This window comes from Marmota flaviventris, chromosome 7 (assembly GCF_047511675.1).
Source record: "Marmota flaviventris isolate mMarFla1 chromosome 7, mMarFla1.hap1, whole genome shotgun sequence".
Taxonomy (NCBI): Eukaryota; Metazoa; Chordata; class Mammalia; order Rodentia; family Sciuridae; genus Marmota; species Marmota flaviventris.
Window position 1 is genome coordinate 87,705,018 of NC_092504.1, and position 23,751 is coordinate 87,728,768.

The 23,751-nt window shown below is 38.6% G+C and overlaps 2 protein-coding genes across 8 annotated transcripts in view; one reads left to right on the forward strand and one right to left on the reverse strand.

Moving 5' to 3' along the window:
- Elovl6 (ELOVL fatty acid elongase 6) overlaps window positions 1-4,110 on the forward strand; it is a 122,491-nt gene extending 118,381 nt beyond the window's left edge. For all 7 annotated transcript variants that reach the window (XM_027935419.3, XM_027935416.2, XM_027935421.2 and 4 more), the window contains one exon: window positions 1,716-4,110. In XM_027935419.3, coding sequence (XP_027791220.1) covers window positions 1,716-2,140 — 425 coding nt within the window. In that variant the 3' untranslated portion in view covers window positions 2,141-4,110. The remainder of the gene's footprint in view (window positions 1-1,715) is intronic.
- Window positions 4,111-8,038: 3,928 nt separating this feature from the next.
- Egf (epidermal growth factor) overlaps window positions 8,039-23,751 on the reverse strand; it is a 135,020-nt gene continuing 119,307 nt past the window's right edge. The window contains exon 25 of the mRNA XM_027935537.2: window positions 8,039-8,204. Within this exon, the coding sequence (XP_027791338.2) occupies window positions 8,157-8,204 (48 nt within the window). The 3' untranslated portion in view covers window positions 8,039-8,156. The remainder of the gene's footprint in view (window positions 8,205-23,751) is intronic.

The following is a 23,751-nucleotide window of genomic DNA, read 5'->3' on the forward strand; positions in this document are numbered from 1 at the left end:
CTTGGACTTCTGTCTTCTTTCCACTGTGAAGAAAAGTTGGCTGGGATTATTGTATCTGCATTACAGTCTACAGTGGAAAGATAGGCACAGAACAATAATTACACAGAAGTATAAGTCTTTGACAGGCGTGCCAGAATAGCACAGTTAAACACCAGGAAGTAGACCCCAGGTCTCCGGACCCCAGTTTCAGCCCTTAAATATACACATGAGAGTGACCATCACCATCTGTCATTATCATTGTCTGACATTTATAGACATAATAAAAATGAGAGAGAGGATTTCATTGGAAATTTTAAACAGGTTCAGAAATGTAGCAACTGGAGACTTTGCTTTTCTTTTCTAAACAAAGTAATAACAAATAATAATTCGGCAGAGAAAAAATACACTAATAGCCCTGATGCATGGAATGGGGCACCACCTGTATTCCAGCCACAGCCATCAGAACCTCAAAAGTCTTCCCAAGCCCAGTTTTCTTACCTTGCCTAATGCCAAGCATTTTAGGCCATCATAAAGTATGGAAGGCATAAGTATGAGTCCCCTTTGTGCTTACTAAATTTTTAGACTAAGGACATTCTAATTCTTGTTATACAAAGAGAAGTTACTCTGGGTTCACCAGAGACCCTGAAGGATGCTGGTGTTCCCCATATCTGATAACCACAGAGATGAGAAAGAAAAGAAACGTTTACCTGCATACATCTGCTTCTGACTCACATGTCAAAGTCTTATCCCTTTTTATCTTACTTATTAATGGAATTGGGTGAATTGTTACTAGGCTTGCTTTTTATCCATTTTCTCATAAATGTTCTATATTCTCTATTTTTCAGAATCATTGCAGATACAGAGCATCTACCAACCTGAGCATAATTCTAGCATAATTTCTTACTTCAGAAACAGTGGTCTGTTTCTTCACAGTGATGTAATAAGAAAAAATTTTGGTGGATCCTGCAGAGCTTTCTTTATAGTTAATTCCATACAATGAACTCTTATTTTCAGTTTTTCCTCACTTGATTCCTTGGTGTCAAGCATTCCCTTTGCCCACATCAGTGCACGTGTATAGAGGATGATTTTTGTTGCCCTTTTCTTTCATCTTTGCCTTTTATTTAAATTTTGCTTTTCTTACATATTGCAAGGGTTGGACATTATACAGAGAGCTCACAAAAATGGGTGTTTAAAGGGTATCTTTTGTCATGGATCAAAGAAAAAAGTATGGTTTTACAACTCTGGAGAGGACTAAGAATATTTTGCTGGGCACTTGCATTGCATTCCAGCCTATTTCTCTTGATTGGCAGGTCACCAGTCCCCTCTGGGTGATATATCCTAAGATGAATGGTTCACTGAGAATCAGACAGCCTAGATGATAATGTCCATTCTAGATCAAAAATTAGTAGGACTTTGTGTAAAATACCTTGAAAGTAACATCTGTTGATTACTTACCATGTATGAAGAAGGTATATTGACTATCTTGTTTAATCCTCAGATAATTCCAAACTGCTGTTACTAATTATCCCATTTTGGAGATGAGGAAACTAGAAAATAATGAGAATAAGTAACTTGCCCAACGTCAAAGAGGTAGCAAATACCAGCTCATGGTTATAATCCAGTTCATCTAACTCTCCAGTCCTAGCTCAAGATATCTGTCCTCTAACAAAACTCTGGATTATCATTGTGTGTGTGGTCAAGAGCTTATGTACATTTTTCCCTCCTTTATCTTCCAGGAGACACAATATTCATCATTCTGAGGAAGCAGAAGCTGATCTTCCTGCACTGGTACCACCACATCACTGTGCTCCTGTACTCTTGGTACTCCTACAAAGACATGATTGCCGGGGGTGGTTGGTTCATGACTATGAACTATGGCGTGCACGCCGTGATGTACTCTTACTATGCCTTGCGGGCCGCGGGTTTCCGAGTCTCCCGGAAGTTTGCCATGTTCATCACCTTGTCCCAGATCACTCAGATGCTGATGGGCTGTGTCATTAACTACCTGGTCTTCTACTGGATGCAGCAAGACCAGTGTCACTCTCACTTTCAGAACATCTTCTGGTCCTCACTCATGTACCTCAGCTACCTTGTGCTCTTCTGCCATTTCTTCTTTGAGGCCTACATTGGCAAAATGAAGAAAACAACGAAGGCTGAATAGTGTTGGAACTGAGGAGAAAGCCATAGCTCAGGGTCATCAAGAAAAATAATAAGACAAAAGAAAATGGCACAAGGAATCACATGGTGCAGCTAAAACAAAACAGACGAGCAGACACAAAACCCGAGGCAGCTTAGGGATAATTAGGTTGACTTAACCCAGTAAGTTTATGATCCTTTTTTGGGTGAGGACTCACTGAGTGCACCTCCATCTCAAAGCACTGCTGCTGGAAGACCCCAATCCCTCTTATCTGTCTACTCTAGGACAAATGAGAACAACAGTGAGCCAGAGACAGAGAGAGACTAACAGAAAGCAAGCAAAGGCTATTAACACTATATGAAAAAAAAAAAGTATTTACTAAGTGTTATCTTTCTCTAAGGATGAGAGAATTTTACTTTAAAAACTGTGCGAGCACACACACACACACACACCACACAATCCTTTCTGATCTTTTTTGACATGAAACTGGAGCCAGTAGAAAAGATGAAAATGGAAGAGAGACAGGGTTTATATCTAGGACAATAATGCTTTTGCAGAAACTCAAGCCTTTTTAAGAAAGGTTAGCTTGTTGTAGCCCCCATGAAAAAAAAGATGTCTTAATCATTTTTTAGTTCAACTCAAGACATAGATAGATATTTTTCCCTTCACTTCCCAGCCGCAGGCTAGTGAGTTTGCCAAAAACAAAACAGGGCACAGTACTTTTCCAAGGTTCTTTCTGGGAGAATGGAAGTAATGCAACCCAGGTCCCAAAGGGGCAGCTCTCTGTACCAGAATATTTCTAATATAATATTTCTACTCTTAGATGAGATATGAAACATTTGTTTAGTTGTCCCAGGCATTTGAACAGAACAGTAAATGCAGACTCAAAAAAACAAACAAACAAATTAAAAAAAAAAAAAACTCAACCAGATGGCTTGAAAGTGCATCCTGCACTGTATGTGGAAGGGCTGAGCCCAGCATCAGTGGAGCTGGGGAAGGGGAAAAGGCATGAGCTAAAGAGCCCTCAGTAGCCAGACATTAGGATGCTCCTCCCTGTTGGCCTTCACACATAGTCCTCACTTTCCAAATGAATCCCTGGGCGATGGTCCATGTTTTCTACATTTTTGTGAATTTACAAAGAAATCTGCAGAGTCTCTGCCTGATTTGGGGGGAGCGCTATGTTTCCACCTGGTCCACATTAGCTCCCCAAGCCATGCAGAGGTGTTCTAAGTGCCCTCTGCTGGCCAAGTGGAGATAATTAACAAACACACCATGACAAGTTTGGCTGGAAATAGTTGATAGCAAAAGGCCCCCATAGAAGAATCCTTTCAATTTCAAATGATATTAAACAACTCGTCATAGGTTTGGCCAAATCAGAAGACATCCTTCCTGCTTCAAGTCAGCTTCAGAAATTTTTTAAAAGGGACTTTTGCTCTGGAACTCAGAAAATCAATTTATTAAGAGCCATATTCTTTTTTTAAGAAAAGAGCTAGATAATATTATCTGTAATATTTCAGTCCTCTACAAGCCAAATAAATGTGTCAGCGTTCCTAGGATTTCAAAGAAGCAATTATGTAAAGTTGTTCGATGTGATATAATAGTATTTTAATTGGTTCAGTAGCTTAATGATTAGGCAAACTAGATGAAAAGGTTAGGGGCTACTACACTGCATAGATTATACACACATAACCACACATATATGCACACAAATGTGGGGTACACTGAACTTCAAAGCCCAAATGAGTAGTAACACATTTTCTGGCTAGCAGAAACTGTTGTTTATCTTTCTTGCTTTATTTGAGAGTGTACAGTAAAAGGGATTTTTCAAATTATTTTTATATTATTTTAGCTTTAATTGTGCTGTCATTCATGAAACAGAGCTGCTCTGCTTTTCTGTCAGAGATGGCAAGGGCTTTTTCAGCATCTTGTTTATGTGTGGAATTTTAAAAGAATAAAGTTTTATTCCATTCTGTGTGAATGGCTTGAACAATGAACACAGAGTCCATGCAAACCAAGTCATGACTGAAAGACCTGGGGAGGGGGCTGTGCAGAGAAGAAGCTGTTATGTCCAGGTTAAATTATTGTGAACAGTCTATGGTGTCCTGATTTTGGTTCATAGATGAGATATGATTGATGGAAGGATGTAATGTTATTAGGGCAGAAATTGATGTGAGCTAAAAAGCTAGGTCCTGCTACAACAACTAGGATAGATTCTTAGGATGCAAACGGTCTTTTGAGCTTTGCAAAGACATGATACTGTGCAATAAGACTTTTTCCCTCTTAGAACAGAAAGTGAGTAGACTAATTAAGACAAGAAAAAAGGCCACATGTCAATTGAATTTAGTCAAAGGACCAGTCAGAGGCTCATCTAGTAGATTTAATTATTTAATTCGGTGATTTATCATAGATTCTTTAATGCAGGTTAGAATAAAGAAATGAACATAAACCTTAAAAAGGACTCTAGATGATGCTTCCAAAGACATTTGTCTTGATATTAAGTTCATGCTTCTGTTCACTTGTAAAATAACTTAAAATTTGGGTTTACAGGTTGAAAGTCTAATAAATAGTTTTTAAACTAGGTAAATATATCTAAAGCATTTCCAGTGTTTATCATGGGAGGAAAAAAAGCCACACATTTTTTAAAAAACAAAATTCTGGTAATATAGGTTCAGCTCACTGTTTTTAATATCTCAGCTTAGCTGCTTTAATTATATCAAGATATGAGGCTGGATCACTGGCCCATGACAAATCTGAAACCTACCAGAGAATTGACTGCCACATAGATAATCCTGCTGTCAGTTAACATTCCAGGAAAATGGGCAGGCAATTTTTATAGCTGCCCCACTGTGCTACAATAGAGTGTCTTTCTATTAAAATGAGTTTCCACTGCATTCCAATCCCAGTATGGTGAAAACATCATTCCTGGATTAAATAAAAAACAAATCCTTGATTTCATATGTGTGTGTATGGAATAATCATATATACATGTATGTATAAGTATACATATATGTGTGTGTGTGTATATATATATATATATATATATATATATATATATATATATATATATATATATATATATAATTTTGCACATTAGGTCTGAACATCAACCCAAATGCATGAATTTGCAATAAATTTCTAGTAAGAAATGCTCCATTCATTCAACAGGGAATTTTTTTTCTGAACCTTCTAGTGTTGCTTATGAGAAAAAAACTACTATTATTATTTATTTATTGTATTTATATTCAGTGCTAGGCCAAAGTACCAAGTTAAAATCATGGATTAAGGTTATTGCAGGTAATTTATTCCCGCTTTTCTAATCATACTGCACTACAAAAATTAGTGGGGAGGGGAATGCTTACCTATGTATTAGTCAAGGACAATGAGAGGGTTGATTTATCCCTCCCTGTCACTTCTCCAGCTATCTATGCTTACATAAAGAGACTGGCTGGTCCAGTGACTAACCTCTTGACTCCAGTCCAAAATTTCTTTTGAGTGGGTAGAATTGAATGGAAAAAGCAATAGGGAGAAGGTTTCTAGCCAAGAGACCCATGGAAAATATTTTTAAATCCAGTGTAGTATCTTCAGGATAAGATAAACCCTGTCACCTCTGAGTAACAAAGCACCTGGAGTCACTTGCAGAAGGCTGGCCATATTCCCAAACCACTGAATACCTGGGTGAGACAGCATGCTCAGATAATCTTCTTTTCCTTGTTCTGATAGAACTGGCTCAGCTCAGAGACTATGTGTCACACAACTAAGCCAACAATGGCACATTCTGAGGGCTAATGATTCTTTAGCAGATTTGTTGGACTGTCCAATGTTTATTGTAGGGAACTGCTAGGAGAATGGAGAAGACCAAATAGACTTGGCCTCCCAAGCTTCAGAATATGGTCCATGCCCATATCTCTTAGATACTTTACAGAAAAAGCTTCCATCCTGAAAAGTAACACTGTAAGAATACCATGATGAAAGCCCAGAACTTTCCAGCAGCCAATGTTATCTTTTCCCAGTCTTTGTTTTCAATAATAAATATTTTGCTATCAACTTGGGATGATGGTAGAGCCTATGTTCATGGTATGAGTCATTGTTTCCCAGAGCTCTTTAAAGTTGTTCCTCTGCCCATTTCTTTGTGCCATCAAGAAGAAATTTCACTAAGACCAGACCACAGCATTTAACCTGTCACATATGCACATTAAAATGATAAAAGTGATGCCCTATCTTGATCTGACAATCAGTATGAAGTGGTAGGTACTAGTTTTGCCAATAAGCCAGCCACTTCTGTATGCTGGTATACCTGACAGTGATACAAAACAGGTGACAGTGTAGTTACAGCATTTTTCTGGAATGCTGGTTTTGACAGATGCTGTTATAAACATCTGTGAGCCAAATGGCAGAATATTGCAGAAGAGGCCAGTTGAGTACACCTGCACACTGTATCAAAGAATACCATAAGCCTGTTGAATCATCAAGTGACTTTCCTCATCCTCAAATACTTTGAAAATTCAGGGTTCACAGAAGTGGGGCAGGATCCCCAGACTTCCCTTCCTCCTGCGTTCCACTTCTTAAAGAAAGTGACAAGTTGTTCTTGCAGCCCAGGTGGACAGCAGGACCACATCCATGAGTGGATTTGGTGAGGTCTCAGTTACAGCACTTTAATTTTAGGTCAGGCAGGTGACAGTCTCACGATCAGATAGATGTCCCTGGAAGCCCATACCCACAACTGTATTGTAGGAAACTCCTGATGTAACTGTCTAAAGAAACTGGTTCCATAAATCAGTCAAAGCCACCTTTGTAACCAGTTAGGACACATCTGAAGGGTCCCGCCTTGTATTGATATATAAGAGCTGTTGTTTTCCCAATGTTTGGTGGCACTTGTGACTTTTTTCTTCCAGTGGACAAAAATTAAGGTTACAGAGGCAGTCTGACAGTGCTTTCTGGTCATGTTCATTTCAGACAAGTCTGCTGGTCTGGGGATGTTCAGGCAGGAGGCTGCTTGCTACTACCTTGAAGACCGCCTGAAAATTCAGCTTCTTAGGGGCCTCAGGGCCTGTGTTTAGAGACAAACCCACCCATCAAAGCCTCACAGAGCAAATCACAGCAATGTTGAAATTGTTATTTTCAAGTGCTTATTTCACTACATTAAAAGAAATATTTTTTTTGGTGTATTAAGATTAAAAATAAAATCATAACTTTTGATTTAAAATCAAACTGTTTCTGGTTTCCTTTATCACTTGTTTTGGGTAGTTCGAAGGGAACTTCCAGAGCACTATGGGTTTGTCAGAATGCTCAGAAAGGCCATTTCCATACTTGATGCTCATGTGCTTATAGAAGATGAGTGACTAAAACTCCCTCTGGACTCCCTGACAGCCCAGCAATGATGTAGTCCTCAAATACACTGACTAAAGACCCACACAGTGTTTAGCTCTTCAGTTAAGCCTCTTATGGGTGTGACATTTTACGAATTACATGTCTTCCACATCTGTGAGCTCACTGGAGCAGTCTTAATGGGGCACATAGTCTAAATCAGATCCAGTGTTATACAGGGGAAAAAAGAGCTGGTTAGATCCAGAGTGGCAGAGGTAAAAGGAATGAGATTTGAACATAATCTCCTTAGCTTCAATTTCATTGCAGTTGTTTAATCTTTTGGAAAGTAGACTATAGAAATGAATAAAAATTCCAGTGTCCTACACTGAACCTTGCCATAGCATTGGGCAAAGTAATTCAGCACAGAATATATTGGGGAAGAAATTTAGCAAGCACACAAGCTCCTTAGCACTGGCTCAGGATGTCACACACCTAACAGCTCTCAGCAGGGGCAATCCAAGTCATCCATTCCCTGGCCATAAAATAATGTGGCCTTCAAATTCCAGTGTTTGGTATATTGTATTGCATACTACATGACTTAGGTTTTCATCACTGTGACCAAAATACCTGGCAAGTACAATTTACAGGAGGGAAAGTTTATTTTGGCTCAGGGTTTCAGAGGTTCTTTCGGTTGTCAACCTGCTTCATTGCTCTAGGTCTGAGGTGAGGCAGAGCATCATGGTAGAAGGGTATGAGGGAGGAGCCCTGCTCCATTCATGGCAGCCTAGAAGCAAAGAGAGGAAGGAGCCTCAGGAAAGATGCACAATTCTAGGACCATCCCCAGTGACTTACCTCCTCTAGCCACACACCACCTGCCCACAGTTACCACCCAGTCAGTCCATTCAAACTAGGATGGATTGATTAGGCTCCAGTTCTCACAATCCAATCACTTCACCTAACATTCCTGCACTACCATAGGAGCTTTTGGAGGATACTTTCTATTCAAACCATAACACATACTTAGGAAGTGCAATGATTTATGTCATTCTTCATGGCTTTTTTAGTCTCCATACAATGTGCACCATATTATAACATTTATACTTAAAACCCAAGCACCTGATGTATATGAGTATTTTCCACAGCTAAATGATGCCTCTTTTCACATCATCTCTGAATATAATATTAAGTTGAAACTTATGATTGTTTTTCTTAACTCAGTAAAATGGGATGGGGGGTCTATACTACACGCAAAATATTTTTATTAACTTCAAAAGTAGGTGTAGGGATATAAACCTCAGGGAGTTCTCTGATTTGAGTGAAATTCCAGAAACCTAATACAAATGACCGTCATCAAGAGGCCTCTGGTACCTGTCTCAAGAAATCGAAGCTTCAGGGGCTGGGGTTGTGTCTCAGTGGGAGAGCACTTGCTTAGCACCACATAAATAAATGAGTAAAGTTATTTTAAATTTTTTAAAAAGAAATGGAACCTTCAGAATGAACAAAGTATTAGAGCACACAAGCATTTACTTCACCTAGCTAACAAAAGTATTGTTCCTATGTATTACTAAGAACAAGAAGTATATAGCAAGTTTCCTGTGAAAGAAAATGAGATCAGAATGCTAATATTTCAGGAACATGATCACTCAGCTGTGTACCTAAAATCTGCCATCTTGAATCCTCAGTTTTTTATTACTACAACAAATATCCAAGATGATCAATTTGTAAAGACGGAAGATTTATTTTGGCTTGAGAAACTGATGTGACTCCATTTTTGAAAATAAATAAATAACAGCAGCTTCTACATCAAGGCCTGTCCTAAGGAAGGGGGCATGACCCTTGTCCTGGCATACCCACCCTGCTGAGTTGTTTGTCTACAAATAACAGGAGAGATCAGCAGCGCCAGGTGTCCCTGACTCAGTTAGGCTAGGTGAGGGTCCATAGCAACCCCCTAGCAACCTCCAATCAGCATGAGACAGGGAAAATACCTGGGATGCTAGATGACCCTCCAGTAGTTTATGGTGATTGATAACATGTTGGGAAACCATGCAGTTTAGCACGTACACCCCTCTTGGCCTGAACCAATCAGTTCAAAGGAATCCCCCTCTTGTACTAACCAATCACCCTTACCCAACTTGTTCCCGCCAGTGAATGTGCTAATCAATGTTAAGAGTTGTTGTTTGATTTTCCTGTGGTATGGAATGATTTGCTGTGTGATGTTGTGATGTATAGAGTATCCCCCCAAAACCTATAAAATCTCACTGAACAAAGGACCAGGACTCACTCCCTGGGACCGCTGCATTGGGAATGGTTTTGAGTCCAGGCTGGAGCTTGCAATAAAGACTCTTGTGTGATTGCATCAGATTTGGCTCCTGGAGGTCTATTGGGGTCCCATGAATCTGGCATTACAGGCTCAGTTTTGGAGGTTCCCGTCTATGATCAATTCAACCCCATTGCTTTGGGGCTGGTGGATTTTTGTTTTTAGAATGAGAAAAACTAACTGGGTGTCTTAAACCAGTCATCACAGTGGGTGTCTTAAGTCCATGGCCAGGAAGTTGAAACAACTGAAAGGGCTCCTTACTGGTCTGTTGGTTCATCTCCAGGCTTGATAGATCTTGGAGTGGGGTCTTAGTTATTTCCAGACATCTCTCCCTGAGACCAGACTGGGAGGCCCAAATAAGCAGGAGGCTTCCACAGTGGGTTTCCACAATGTATGTGTGTGTGTGTGTGTGTGTGTGTGTGTGTGTGTGTTTTCCAACCACACAAAACTGGACACAATGCACAAAATTAATGCTAGTGCCCGCCTAGTGCCTTCCTAGTCCATATGTCCTCTAATATATCACTAAGCAAAGATCTCCAGCAAGACATGAGATGCTGTGGGTCAAAAAAAGTTTAGATCCTACTGATTTAAGAGACTGTTATCTAGTGAATCGGTCTAATTTTATGCCTTGCTAGAGTTTGGATCTCAAATGCACCCTACAAAGGCCTATGTGATAAAGGCTGAGTTCCCAGATTGGCCCTATTGGAAGGTCATGGAATTTTGGAGAAGTGGAGACTTATGGAAATAATCTGGCACTTAAATCCTTAGGTCATTGGGGGTAGGCCCTTGAAGGAGATTGAGGAACCTGCCCCATTCCTCTTTTGATTCAGGGATATAAGGTTTTGCTTCACAGGAGCTCCTACTTTCTCACTAGAGGCCCAAAGCCAAGGGGCCAACTGATCAGGGACAGGAACCTCCAAACCTGAGCCAAAATAAATCTTTTGTCTTTACAAATTGATCATCTCAGGTATTTGTTGTAGTAATAGAAAACTGAGGATTCGAGATGGCAGATTTTAGGTACACAGTACTCACCCTCTTCATGACACAGACTCATAACAACTGGAGAACAACTATGTTTCCAGGTTGGTGACTGTGGGAGATTGCTAAGGTTGACAGATGCTAAAGTTAGGTGGTGGACAGACTGAGACTTGAAGAAACCCAGAGACTTTGGATAGTGGAACTGAGGGTGAAGTGGTATTTCACACTGATCACAGGGCAGCATGACAGAGGGAGGGGGTAGAGGTAAAAAACTGAGTTCCAGTGAGCACCACTAGCACAGAAATCATACCTTGTAAAAGCACAGTGTAAAGGGACAATAGATCTGGGCTCTGAAGTGGCACCCCCTTTCTCCACAGAAAAGCCTTCTTCACCATGGCTGATTTTAAGACTGTCAGCAAAACAGTCCATTGTAGATAAACTTTCTATTTTCATGTCACCCTGTTTACTTGGCCACTGGCCGAGAAGAGACCAGCACTCCAGGTGCTGGACACCCCCTTATTAGTTTTTCACAAACGTATCCAGTATAGTACTTTGAAGAAATGTGCAAACAAGGCCTCTGGCCTTGAGCTAAGCTGAGCTTCACAGAGATGTCTACATTTTTAAGATAAGTTACAAATGGGCTCCATGGTAACAGCTGGCAGGGGGAGGAAAGAAAGGGGAGAAGAGGCTCTCCCCTTCTCAGGTGTTGTCCTTGAAGAGTTAACTTGCGCAGAACAGTGAAAGAAAAAGCTGCTTTTATGTGAACTTCTGCAGACTGTGAACTTCTGAGCCCCTCCCCTTACACGCTGGGTATAAAACTCTGAAACTCCCTGAACTCGGGGTTCAGGGGATTGATTGATTGATTACAGCAAAGGCTGTACCCTCTGAACCTGGCTGCAGCCAAATAAAACTGTTTCCTGCTATCTTTGGTGCCTTGCCTCGTTTGTCCCTACAACAGCTCCTCCTCATGGTAAACTGGCTCTGGAAAAGTTCCCTACATTCCCAGCATATTCTCTGGGTGTCCTAACAGGGAGCTATCTGTCTGAGCTTAGCGCTCAAAGTCAAAGGCCCCTGAATGTTCCTGTCTCTGTGTCCCTACAGTAATACAACTAAACTGGTTCACCAGGGAGCTGCCTTAAAAGTTAGTTTGAACCCATAACAGAGCCTCTGACACAAACCAGCTGAGAATTCTATGTGCTGGGAAACTGGAATGCAAGAATCTGGAAACTGAGATGTCACACAGGAGCTGTCTTGGAACACCAGTCCTGAGTGGTGGACTGCCTCCCAGCACAGGTGGTGGAGCCCTGTCCTACGGGTGTGCAGCACAAAAAGCACTGGACAGAACCTGTGTCAGACAATCACTGTGGTGGTGACATGCTGCAGGGTCAGGGTCTTCCCAGCTCTTGGAGTATGCAAGCCAAATAACTCCAGAGTAAATATGAGCCTTGTCAGATGGGGGGGGTGGGGCAGGCAGCGACCAAAGGAGGCAGATTTAAAAGGGCCGCTGAACAGGCTTTATTGAGATATCATTCCCGGGCAGAACTCGATCAGACCCAAAAAATGGACAGGGGAAGGGTCTGAGGAGAAACCGTGTGGAACCTCGACCGGACTGGACTTTTATGGGGCTTAAGGCAGGAAGGGAAGGGCTTGGGACAGGAAAAGGTGTTTCTAGGGTCCCTTGCTCCCTTGGAGTTGGTCAGGGGAGTTGGCTGAACTCCAGGATTGGCCAGGGGGTCCTGCTGATTGACAGGCGTTAGTCAGGAGATCTGGCTGATTGACAGGCATTTCCGCCGGCATCTGATTGATATTCTTTTCCAGCACGGGCTGCTTTGTTCTAAGTTGCCACTAAGTCGCCACCACCGACCTAACAAGCCTGGGGAGCTGAATTCCACCCTGGCTCATCCTGGCTTGGGCCACATACCACTCCCACTGGTCACTATGCAAGCACCACAAGGGAAAGAAGAAATGTGAAGAAGCCCCAGGCTTTACTCACTCCAAGGGGTGCATAGCTAAGAAGACAGAAAGAAGGTCTCAATGAAGCCAGAATTAGGCAGTACAGATAGGTAAATCAAGTCAGGTAGATTGAGTCAGGCCAATTTTGAGGGAGTCCCAGGAAGTTGGAGACTGTCCCCAGAAGGACTGAAATATTAATTCCTTCAGAGCCCTTCCTCCACCCTTATCAAGAACCTGCCCCTGCTCCAACCTGTTGCTTAGGCAACCTGTCCCAGGAATTGCCCCTCCCAACAGGGAGCTATAAAGTTGCTAATTAATGTGCCTTGGGCTGCACCATCCTGCCCTTCCCCCTTCAGCCCAACTGTTTCCCACCTTTGGGCCATTCCACCCAGCATTCCTGGACCTAGTCTTGAAAGCAGGAAGGAGAAAGTTAAGGAGAAGAGGGCAGGAGAGAAAAGGAAGCCTAGGACATATAAAAAGGGCAGAATACCTTGCTTCTGGGGATACTAGGATACCAGCTATGGCCCCCTTCTCCCTCCAGGGGGAAAGTCTGTGTTACCCCTTTTTAAACAAACCCTGCTTTAATGATGCTTGCCTCCGCGTGCTTCTCTAATGTTCAAACTTCAACATGTGAGGAAGCAGAACTGGCCACCAATAACCGGCAGCATCACCATCGGTGCAGGGTGCCAACATCCACTCCTACTGGCACAATTGAACACCTTGGCAGAGAGGAAATATTTATTTCTTATTAATGCTTTCTGTTATAGCTACTTTGTATTTGTGTATTTTATGTCTTTCTCCTCCTCCTCTACTTCCTCCCCCTCCTTTTAATATTTAATTTTAATCTTTTTAAACCATTTTTTTTAGTTATAGAGGGACACAATACTTTTATTTATTTATTTGCTTGTTTGTCTTATTTATTATGTGGTGCTGAGGATCGAACTCCATGCCTCACGTGTGCTAGGCCAGTGCTCTACCACTGAGCCACAACCTCAGCCCCATATTTAACTTTTTTCTCTTTTGCCTTTTTCCACTTTTTAAAAAACTTTCTCCTGCCTTCCTTACTTTTTCTTTTCACTTTTAAACTTTTTAATTTCCTTTCCTTATCTTTTCCATTTAAATTTTTATTTCTTTTTTTTTAATAATCTCCATTTTATTGTACCATACAGAAGTCTTTTCATTCCCCCATTATTGATTTTTTTCTATATTTTTATTGGTGTATTATAATTGTTTTTTTCATTTTTTTTAAAAGGGGTGGAATCAGATTTATTTACTTATTTATTTGGGTCTTCCATTTAATTCTTTTTTATTATTAGTTCTAATCAGTTATATATGACAGCAGAAATCTCTTCAATTCATTGTACACAAATGGATCAGAAGTTTTCACTTTTCTGGTTGTGCATTTTTTATTTGATCTTTAAAATAGACTTATTTTTTTAACTTTTTAGTTTATCCTATACTATTTTTGTCCCTTTTATATTGTAATTGAGGTTTCTTATTTTTTTAATCCAGTTTGTGGTGGTGTTGTTATTTGTTTTCTTGTGGTGCCGAGAATCAAGCCTGGTGCTTTCAGCATATTGGGTGTGCTTTGAGCCACTGAGCCACATTCCCAGCCCAGCTCAGAGAAATCTCATTTTATTCCAGCCACAACCCAGCCCCACTTGAACCTTGATGGATACTTCAAACTAAATTAGGGGACATTAAAGCCCCCAGCCATCCAAGTGGACCCAAGTAGGCATGGCTATGGGCGGAGGGCTGAAATCCTGCTTCTGGACATTCACTCTCATAGCAAAAGCAGAGAGAAATAACACAACAGATGTGAGGTCACATCTGTTGAAGAAAGAATGAATAGAATGCACAAGATCTCTGGAACACTGTTAAAAGACCAAACACACACACACACACACACACACACACACAGAGCAGACACAGAAGAGCAACAGATCAAACTCATAGAAAATCTATTCAGTGAAATAAAAGTAGAGAATTTCTCAATTTTTTGCAAAGACATGGACATGTAGTTATAGGATTCATTTAGAACCCTAACTAGAAATGACAAAAAAAGAACTTCTCCATGACACATTATAGTTAAACTGCCAAAAGTACAAAACAAAGAAAATATCACAAGCTGCAGGAGAAGCGTTCCAAATCCCATTAAAGGCAAATTCCCTAGGATAATAGCAGATTTCTCAGCAGCAATTCTAAAGACCAGGAGGACATGGAATGCTGTATTTCAAGTCATGAAATAAAATAACTACCAGCCTAGATCACTACACACAGCAAAATTATCCTTCAAAGCCCAAGGATAAATAAACACCTTCCATAATAAGCAAAAAAATAAGAAAATTCAAGATCACTAAACAGCATTACCTAGGATTCTTTAGGGAATTCTACCCCTAGAGGAGGAAGAGAGATAAACACAATCATGGGAACACAGGAAATAAGAAGTCTGACTAGAAGAGTAGATAAGAAAATGAGAATTAGGAAAGAATCAAATATATTAACACACAAGACCATTAAATCTCTAAGCCAAGTGAGAAGAAAAAGAAATGAACATGGAATATTAAAAACGACCATAAGAAAACAATAAAATGACAGGACCAAGTACATATCTTTCAATAATAACTCCTTTTTTTTTCATGCTTTTTAAAACTTTATTTCAACATAACTATGCTTACAGAAACACACTCACATTGGTCAATAGAATGCAATTTAAGTTTAACTTATACTACACAATTTCAACCAAAAACTTGGTACATGGTTTAAGATTTTAAAAAGAATTTGCAATCTGGCTTATTTTTATCTATTACAGATGTATATAAAAGATCCGCCATCAAATGCTGCTAAAGAAAGCAGCAAGAACCTTGAGAAATATACCTTTGGTTTGCCTCAGAAAAATAACACGTATTGCACTGTAAAAGTTTATAAAATTGGTGCAATAAAACATTGTTGTTACGTTACAATGCCAGTTTAGAAAGTTCAGTAACTCATGGATGCAGAAGGGGATGGGAGGGTGCCTGTGTACACATGTGGTACTGTAAAAGCTATCTGATTTAATTAATATAGTATGTAGATTATAAATCTACACAAACCAAGATTCAGATAATTTCTTAAATCTGAATTAACACTATCAGCTCACTTCATCTGCTGAAGTCAACAATTGAACTTGACACACTGGCTTTAAGTTTTTTTGATGTATGCAAAGTAAATTTCCTTCCCCAGCTTTTCAGTCCAGAAGTGACAGTATACTACAGGCAAGGTATTCCTTCCATCTTCAGCATTCATGGGGTGACATGTGATGAGGTTAACTGGGGTTTTAATTTGTATCAGCACGCAATGCGAACGGCCCCCAAAGTCAATGACCACATGCCGTTATAAGTGACTACTCTAAAAAATAAAATGGCCCTTCTTGGAAAACTAGAGCAAAACATCCAGCTACAGTTATAAGAAGCCTTATCAAAACAATTTTAGCTCCTTATGAATGACACCTCAATAAAAATAAAAGTAGCCCCTGAATAATAACTCTTAATGTAAATGTTCTTACTTTTACAACTGAAAGATGCAGACTGGCTGAATGGATTAAAAAGCATGACCCAACAGTATGCTGCCAGCAAGAAACTTATCTCAGCAGCAAAGACACAGACTGAAAGTGAAAGGATAAATAATGATAGTCCAAGGAAATGGAATCCAAAAGCAAGCAAGAATAATTGTATTTGACAAAACAGACTTTAAACCAAAATCAGAAGAGACAAAAGAAGGCCACTACATATTTATCAAGATTATGCAGGGTTTATAAATATATTTAGACACCAAATATTGCAACACCCAATTTTAATAAAACAAACACAACTGCACATAAAAGGAGAGAGAAACCCAAAATAATGATACCAGGTGACTTCAATACCCCACTCTCATCAATAGGTGAGAAAAAAAGTCAACAAAGAAATATCAGAGTTGAGTTACACTGTAGAACAGTTGGACTTGGCAGACAACTACAGAATATTCCACTCAACAGCCACAGACTATACATTCTTTTCATCAAAGCATGGAACATTTTCCAAAATAAATCATGTATGTTAGGTCATAAAGCAACTCTTAACAAATTTTTAAAATATTAAATAATTTCTTACATTTTCTTCAGATCAAAATGGAACAAAACTAGAAACAGCAAGAGAAACTATAGAAGTTATGCAAACATGAAGATTTAACAATACACTTTTGAAAGTGGATCACTGAAGAAATTGGTTAGGGGGATTAAAAATTTTTAGAATTAAATGAAAATGTAAATAATATACCAAAATCTGTGGAATATAATGAAAGCAATACTAAAAGGGAAGTGTATAGCTGTAAGTATCTATGTTAAAAAGACAGAGAGATCTCAAATAAATAACCTAATAATACTTCTCAAGGTCTTAGAAAACCCTGAACAAACTAAACCTGAAATTAGTAGTGAAAAGGAATAATACAAATAAAAGAAGAAACAAATGAAGTAGAAACTAATAGAAAAATACAATAATACAATGGAACAATGAAACATTCAGTTCTTTGAAAAGAGAAACAAAATCAGAAACCCCTAGCTAAACTAACCAAAAGAAAAGATACTGCTTATTATTAGGGATTTTAGGGAATATTTTGAAAAACCATATACCAATAAACAGAAAAATCTAGAAAATATGGACAAATTTCTAGTCACATCTGATCTAGCAAAATTGCACTAAGAAGATATTTAAAGACCTACACATATCAATAACAGTGAGATTAAAGCAATAATAATAAAAAAAAAAGTCTCCTGACAAAGAAAAGCCCAGGAACAGACAGATTCATGAAGAATTTTGCTAGACTTTTAATGAAGAACTAACACCAATGCTCCTAGTACTAGTCCATAAAATAGAGAGGGAATAAGCCCTTCCAAATTCATTCTACAAAGCCTGTATTAACCTGTTACAAAACCTGACAAAGACACACACACACACACACACAAAAAAAAAAAACTAGACCAATATCCTTGATGAACATAGATGCAAAAATCTTTTCTAAAATTTTTGCACATCAAATTCAACAGCAATTAAAAAATATCTTAGTTGAATACTTCAGTCAGAACCTCAATAGCTCAGGAGTCAAAAGGAAGAATTTACAAATGGGCTTGAATTAAATTAAAAAGCTTTACATAGCAAAGAAAACAATCAACAGAATAAAGAGACAATCTACAGAGTGGGAAATAAATCTTTGCCAGCTATTCATCTGACAGAGGAGCAATATCCAGAATACATAAAGAACTCAAAAAGCTTAAAAACAAAAGAACAAGTGTTTCAATTTAAAAATGGGTAAATATCTGAACAGACACATCTTGAAGAAGTATAAATGGCCAATAAATACTTGAAAAAATCATCAATATCTTCAACCATCAAGGAAATGTAAATCAAAACTACACTGTGATTCCATCTTACCCTAATCAGAATGGCTATTTCTAAAACAAATAAACAACAATAACAAAAAATAACAAATACTGGAAAAGACATGGAGGGAAAAGAACCCTTATACACTGTGGGTAGGAATGCAAAGTAGAACAGCCCCTATGGAAAACAGTATGGTGATTCCTCCAAAAACTAAAAATAGAAATACCATATGATCCAGCTATACTAATCCTGGGTACTTATGTAAAAGAAATGAAGTCAGCATACAAAAGATGTATCTGCATACCAATGTTCACTGTGGCACTATTAATAGTAGTCAAGATAGGTATTCAAGGGCTAGAGATATAGGTCAGTTGGTAGAGTGCTTGCCTCACATGCACAAGGCCCAGGGTTCAATACCCAGAACCATCAGCCATAGGAAGGATAAAATCATGTCATTTGCGGGAAAATGAATAGAATTGGAGGACATTATTAAGCTAAATTAGCCAGACACAGAAAGGCAAGTATTGCCTGTTTTCTCTCATATGTAGTAATTGGGAAAAAAAAGAAAAAGAAAAAGAATGACCTTGAAGTACAATTGGGACTATTAAGCAAGGAGAAGAGGATTAGGGAGAGGGAGGAAGAGGGGAGAACAAAAGAGGGTAGAAATTTGGGGGTGGACATACTCAAAGCATAATATGTGCATGTATGAAAATGTCACAGTGAAGCCCATTAGCTTGTATAATTAATACATGCTAATAATTGTAATAAAATAATAATAAATTAAAAATGAGAATAGAACACCTAATTCTAGAGAAGAATTATAGTAACAACAATGAAAATTTCAGCTTAAACTCAAATCATTTGTCTGTATTGGCATTCCTTCCAACAGATAAAATTCAAGGATCTTTTAATGAATTTAAGCTACATTTGCTGTGAAGTTACTGAATAGTTCAAAAATAATTATGCATAGAGTAGGATAAAATACTCATGCAACGGAATTGCTTTTTGAGCACCAGAAATGTTTTCGACAAATTTTATGGGCTTATATGAGTGCTTGTGCAGTGGTTTTCCAACATACCCAAAGATGGCACAGAAGTTGGGAACTTTAATAGGGAAGGCTCATGTCATTATACATCAAATCACAGACGCATTTCAAATACAGCAGTGCCATACAGAAAACAAATGTGAACATATTCCATTTCTTCAAGGAAAGTCATGTCCTAAGGAAAAAGGGAGCTATTTGTTATGTAAGATTTCAAAATATACTTAATGATTGTGAAATCTGCCAGTTTTGATGATATCCCTCCAAGCAATTACCCATAATCTATTTCTGCAATATCTTTTTTATATCAAGTTTTCTTTTTTGTTGTTTTTTTCTTTAAATTTTAAATTTAAAATATCCCATTAATTCAGATCATTAGCATTTTTTTTTACAATTTGCTGTTGTGTGTTTCATCCTTGCATAATTTCCAATATTGAGGTTTATAAATTGTGTAAAGACTTTTTATAGAATTTTAATCTGTTTTTTGCAAATTTGACTCTACAATAATGCACCATTATGTCATTGATTTTGTATGTGAGCATTCTGCATGTATGTAAAAATAGTGAAAATTCCTCAGTAAATAAAGAGATGTCCTTTTTGTACATCAACATTTGCACTTGTACCTTTGCAAGAGAGAAAATTTCTCCAGTTCTTTGGTTTACTGCACTTTAGAGTGGCAACCCATATTTTATTTATTTATTTTTTAAATCTTGTCAGGAGACTTAGGTTGTCCATCAAAGTATTTCAGATAATTGCAATAATATAGTTAGTGACAATTAAGTGTCAACCTCAGTGATATGAGTTTATACATTTCACTTTTTGACCTATTTCTTCATGAAACTATCAAAACTGTTAACTGTTTAAACTAGTGCAATAGTTGTTACTATTCCTAAGTGCTTATGCTTGCAAAACATGTATTTGTTGGGGCTGGGGTTATGGCTCAGTAGTAGAGTGCTTGCCTAGCACGTTTGAGGCACTGGGTTTGATTCTCAACACCACATATAAATAAATAAAGGTATAGTGTCCACTTATAACTAAAAACTATTAAAAACAATATATATGTGTGTGTGTTTATATATGTATGTTATCATTGACTAATTTGGGGGTAACATGTCCTGTGAAGTATTCTGTCATGTTTTTATGTTTCTCAAATAATTCTCTTTAAATGTAAAAAATAAAGAAAAAGGAAAAAAAGGAAAGAAAAATAGCTAAAAATATACCTTTTATAGTTTCTACTTTTCATTGTTTTTCACCTAATAGTTGAAGGCAGGAACCTGGGGATTTGGCTTTATTTACTTGTGCAACACAGAGGATGCATTTCTGTAGAAAAGATCCTACACACACTATGGAAAGTAGCTAAGGGTTAAACACATGTGACAGTCCCCTCCTGACACACTTCTGTCCTCTCCCTACTGGATTCTGTAATCTTTGGTATTTTCAGCCCCCCCAGGGTGAAAACCCTGCACTGCACTCTGGGGTTTCACACACAGCTTCCTTTTCTATTGACTACACTAATTCCTTTCATACTAGAGGGAAAATCTGTCCCCCTGGGTGTTTCTCTGCTATGTTTTATTTATGAAAACTCCAGTAGATGTTTCTTAGCCAACATCTATGAAGGGAAGGTAAACAGTGTTCCCTCTCTCTGCAGCCTCCACTGCTCAGAGTTATATGAGAGTTACTATAAGTTACCATACCATTTTTGCAAAATAAGCACTTAATCTCTGAATTAAAAACAATTCTAGTTTCAACTGAGTTTTAGAATCCATAAAACCAGAAACATAAATAAACCTACTGAATTTCCAAATGACTTAAGCAGCCGCGCCAACTCATTGGTTCATTTACATGTAAGCCGAATTTCCCTAGGACCCACCAGAACATAGAGGCAACCTTTTTTTTGCTGGTTTGTAGCTCCCACAGATACATGATATCTGACTTCCTGCCAAGTCCCTTGCATCTAATTCTGAAAATTGCCAGGAGAAAAGACAAGCTGTCTCATAGTACCTATTAGAAATTTCTGTTAGTGGTCAACTCTAACCCATCCCCACAAGGCTTGGTTGTTGTTCTCTCTACTGGGCCTTAAAATCTCTCCTTCTACAGGGGAAAGTTCAGAAGTTTCCAGAAGGCATCCTCCACCTCTTGGACAAGCACATCTCCCTTTGCTGTGCAGTTGCAAGATGCCTCTTTCCCCTTGGTTACATGCTCTGTGGGAGAAAGGGGCCCACCCCACTCTACTCAGGAACCAGACCCACATCCCTCCTCCACACTGCTAAAAGGTTGAGCTCCTGGGATCAGTTTTTTTCTTCCATGTGGATTAGTGCCCTCCCTGGAGTGTCCTTGGCCCTCTGGTGAATAGTCTCCAGGGGCCAACTTGCCCAGATATTATCTGAGATAAGCAGAGTTTTCTCTCTAGAAGCCCCAGCTGTCCTACAAACATCTCATTGGTCCCCATTATTTGCTCTATAATAGGAGCAGACATTTCCTAGACTCACTTAAACTCATCGCAGGCTGCTTGATACATGTGTCAAGAGGTAATGGAGTACAAAGGTACTTAAATCAATACAAGTCCATGCTTTTTCAGTGAAAATTGACTTTTTGAATTAAAAAGAGAAATCTGCAGGAAGTTACAATAATTACTTGGTCTGTATTTACTCCTGACTCATGGGCTCCACGTGGGCCCATTTCCTGTCCAGGTGAGTGAGCCCCTGTTGTGTTCTCACAGAACTGGTTTTTTTTCTACTTTATGGGACTTATTATTGCAGTAAATGAATAATTGGTTATTTGTGAACTAGCTAACTAATGTTTGCCTTCTCTCGTGGGTTACAAAATATTCAGGATAGGAATCAACTTTTGCATGTTCTTCCCCAAAACTCCAGGGTCTGAGAGAGAGATAAATATTTATGAAAGAATAAATAAATGTAATGTGTGCCATAATAGATCTCTATCCTTTCCTCCTCATCTGTGTAGTGCATGTGTGCTTGTGTGTGTGTATGTGTGTGTGTGCACGCGTGTGTGTGCATGAATCCTGGTGCTTTCTTCATTGTATACTTCTAAAAAGGCACTACTGTCTTGAGCCATTAGATTATGAAGATTTCCTTGTTCTAATGGAAATTTTACACTTTCCCATAGTAGAGTGGCCGTGATTAGCAAAGTTTTTATTTAAGACTTCAGAACACAGACTGGAGTTCAACTGCCATCCGCTTGGGGCTAGTTATTCAACCACACTGTGCCTCAGTTTCCTCATTTGTATAAAGGGGATAACGATGACACCTACTGCATACAATTATTGTAAGGATTAAACAAGATGGTACTTGTGAAGCCCTTAGCATAGTACTCAGCACTTGGTATACAGTAATTGCTCAATAGATATTAACTCTTACTAGTACTGTTATTCCTCCTTTCTGGGTGGTCTACACATGAGCCTCCTCCATTTATTCTTCACCATCTACTATAGAACTATTTGCCTACAGAACTTCTCTCTCTGTTCTTTGTTTTTAACACAAACCATAAACAAAACATCTTCTCCATACTATTCGAGAATATGATGCAGGTGAAATTAAATAAGCAACAACAACACCTAAAACCACGTTATTTCAACCAGGGCAAGGGAAAGTTGGGTCTGGCATATTTGTTGTAGGTTGTCTTTGTTTGCTGCTTTTGGTATTCATTCAAGATTGATTAGCCAAAACCTTTGAAAGAAGGAAAAAAATCTGCCCCCTAAGTGTCCACTACCTGCGCTCAGATAGTACTCTAACCTGTTTTAAGGGATCTTTTTTTCATTACAGATCACCTCTAGCATGAATATTGTGAAAAAAAAAAAGTTAAGGTAATAGAGGTGAATTTTCTGCAACTTGTAGCTTAAATATCAACGTTTCTGCATACCAAAATCTGAAATCACCAGGGCTGTTAATATAAATACTTGAACTAAAAATGGAATACCTTCCCTATGTCACTCATGGCTCTGATGGGCAAGTTTGTAGAGAACATGTGTATCCTGTGATGAGATTTTCCACTAAAAAATGCTGACTCTGGAAATAATAGCCAACTCCCAATGATTAGCGCTTTCATATAAAATTCTAAGCTAACTCCAACCCTTCTCGTTCAAAAGTAGTGAATGTGTATTACTAGAAGCAACATTACATATAGACTGTTCACAGCTCTTTAAACCCAAAAATAATCCTTTAATCTAAATATGTCTGCAGGGAAATCATGGGAGGAAAACTACTGTCAAAAGCTACACCTGGATTGAGGAAGGACACTGACGTGTTTTTACATTTAAACAAGATTAATTGTATTTGGAGTTTCTCGGTTCTGCATTTTGCTTTACTGTGGGAATCAATAAATTTTATTTCATTTAAGTATAATTCTTCTTCTAAAAATGGCTTTGTAGATCTAAGATTTGGGTAAACTTTACACATCTGTATTAATTTGCAATTACATTGCAGGGACTGTATTTTACCTATAACTGCATCCTTCTCACAAAATTGCAGTTCTAGGCAAAGGATTTCAAATTCCATCTGAAGTCCAGCTCTGGAAGACTTAGAATATAATGTTCCTGACAAGTAAAATATTATGGTCTGTTTACCTCTCTTTTTTCTTTCATTACATAGAGGTTGTTTACCAAGAAAAAAAGTATTACATCCAAAAA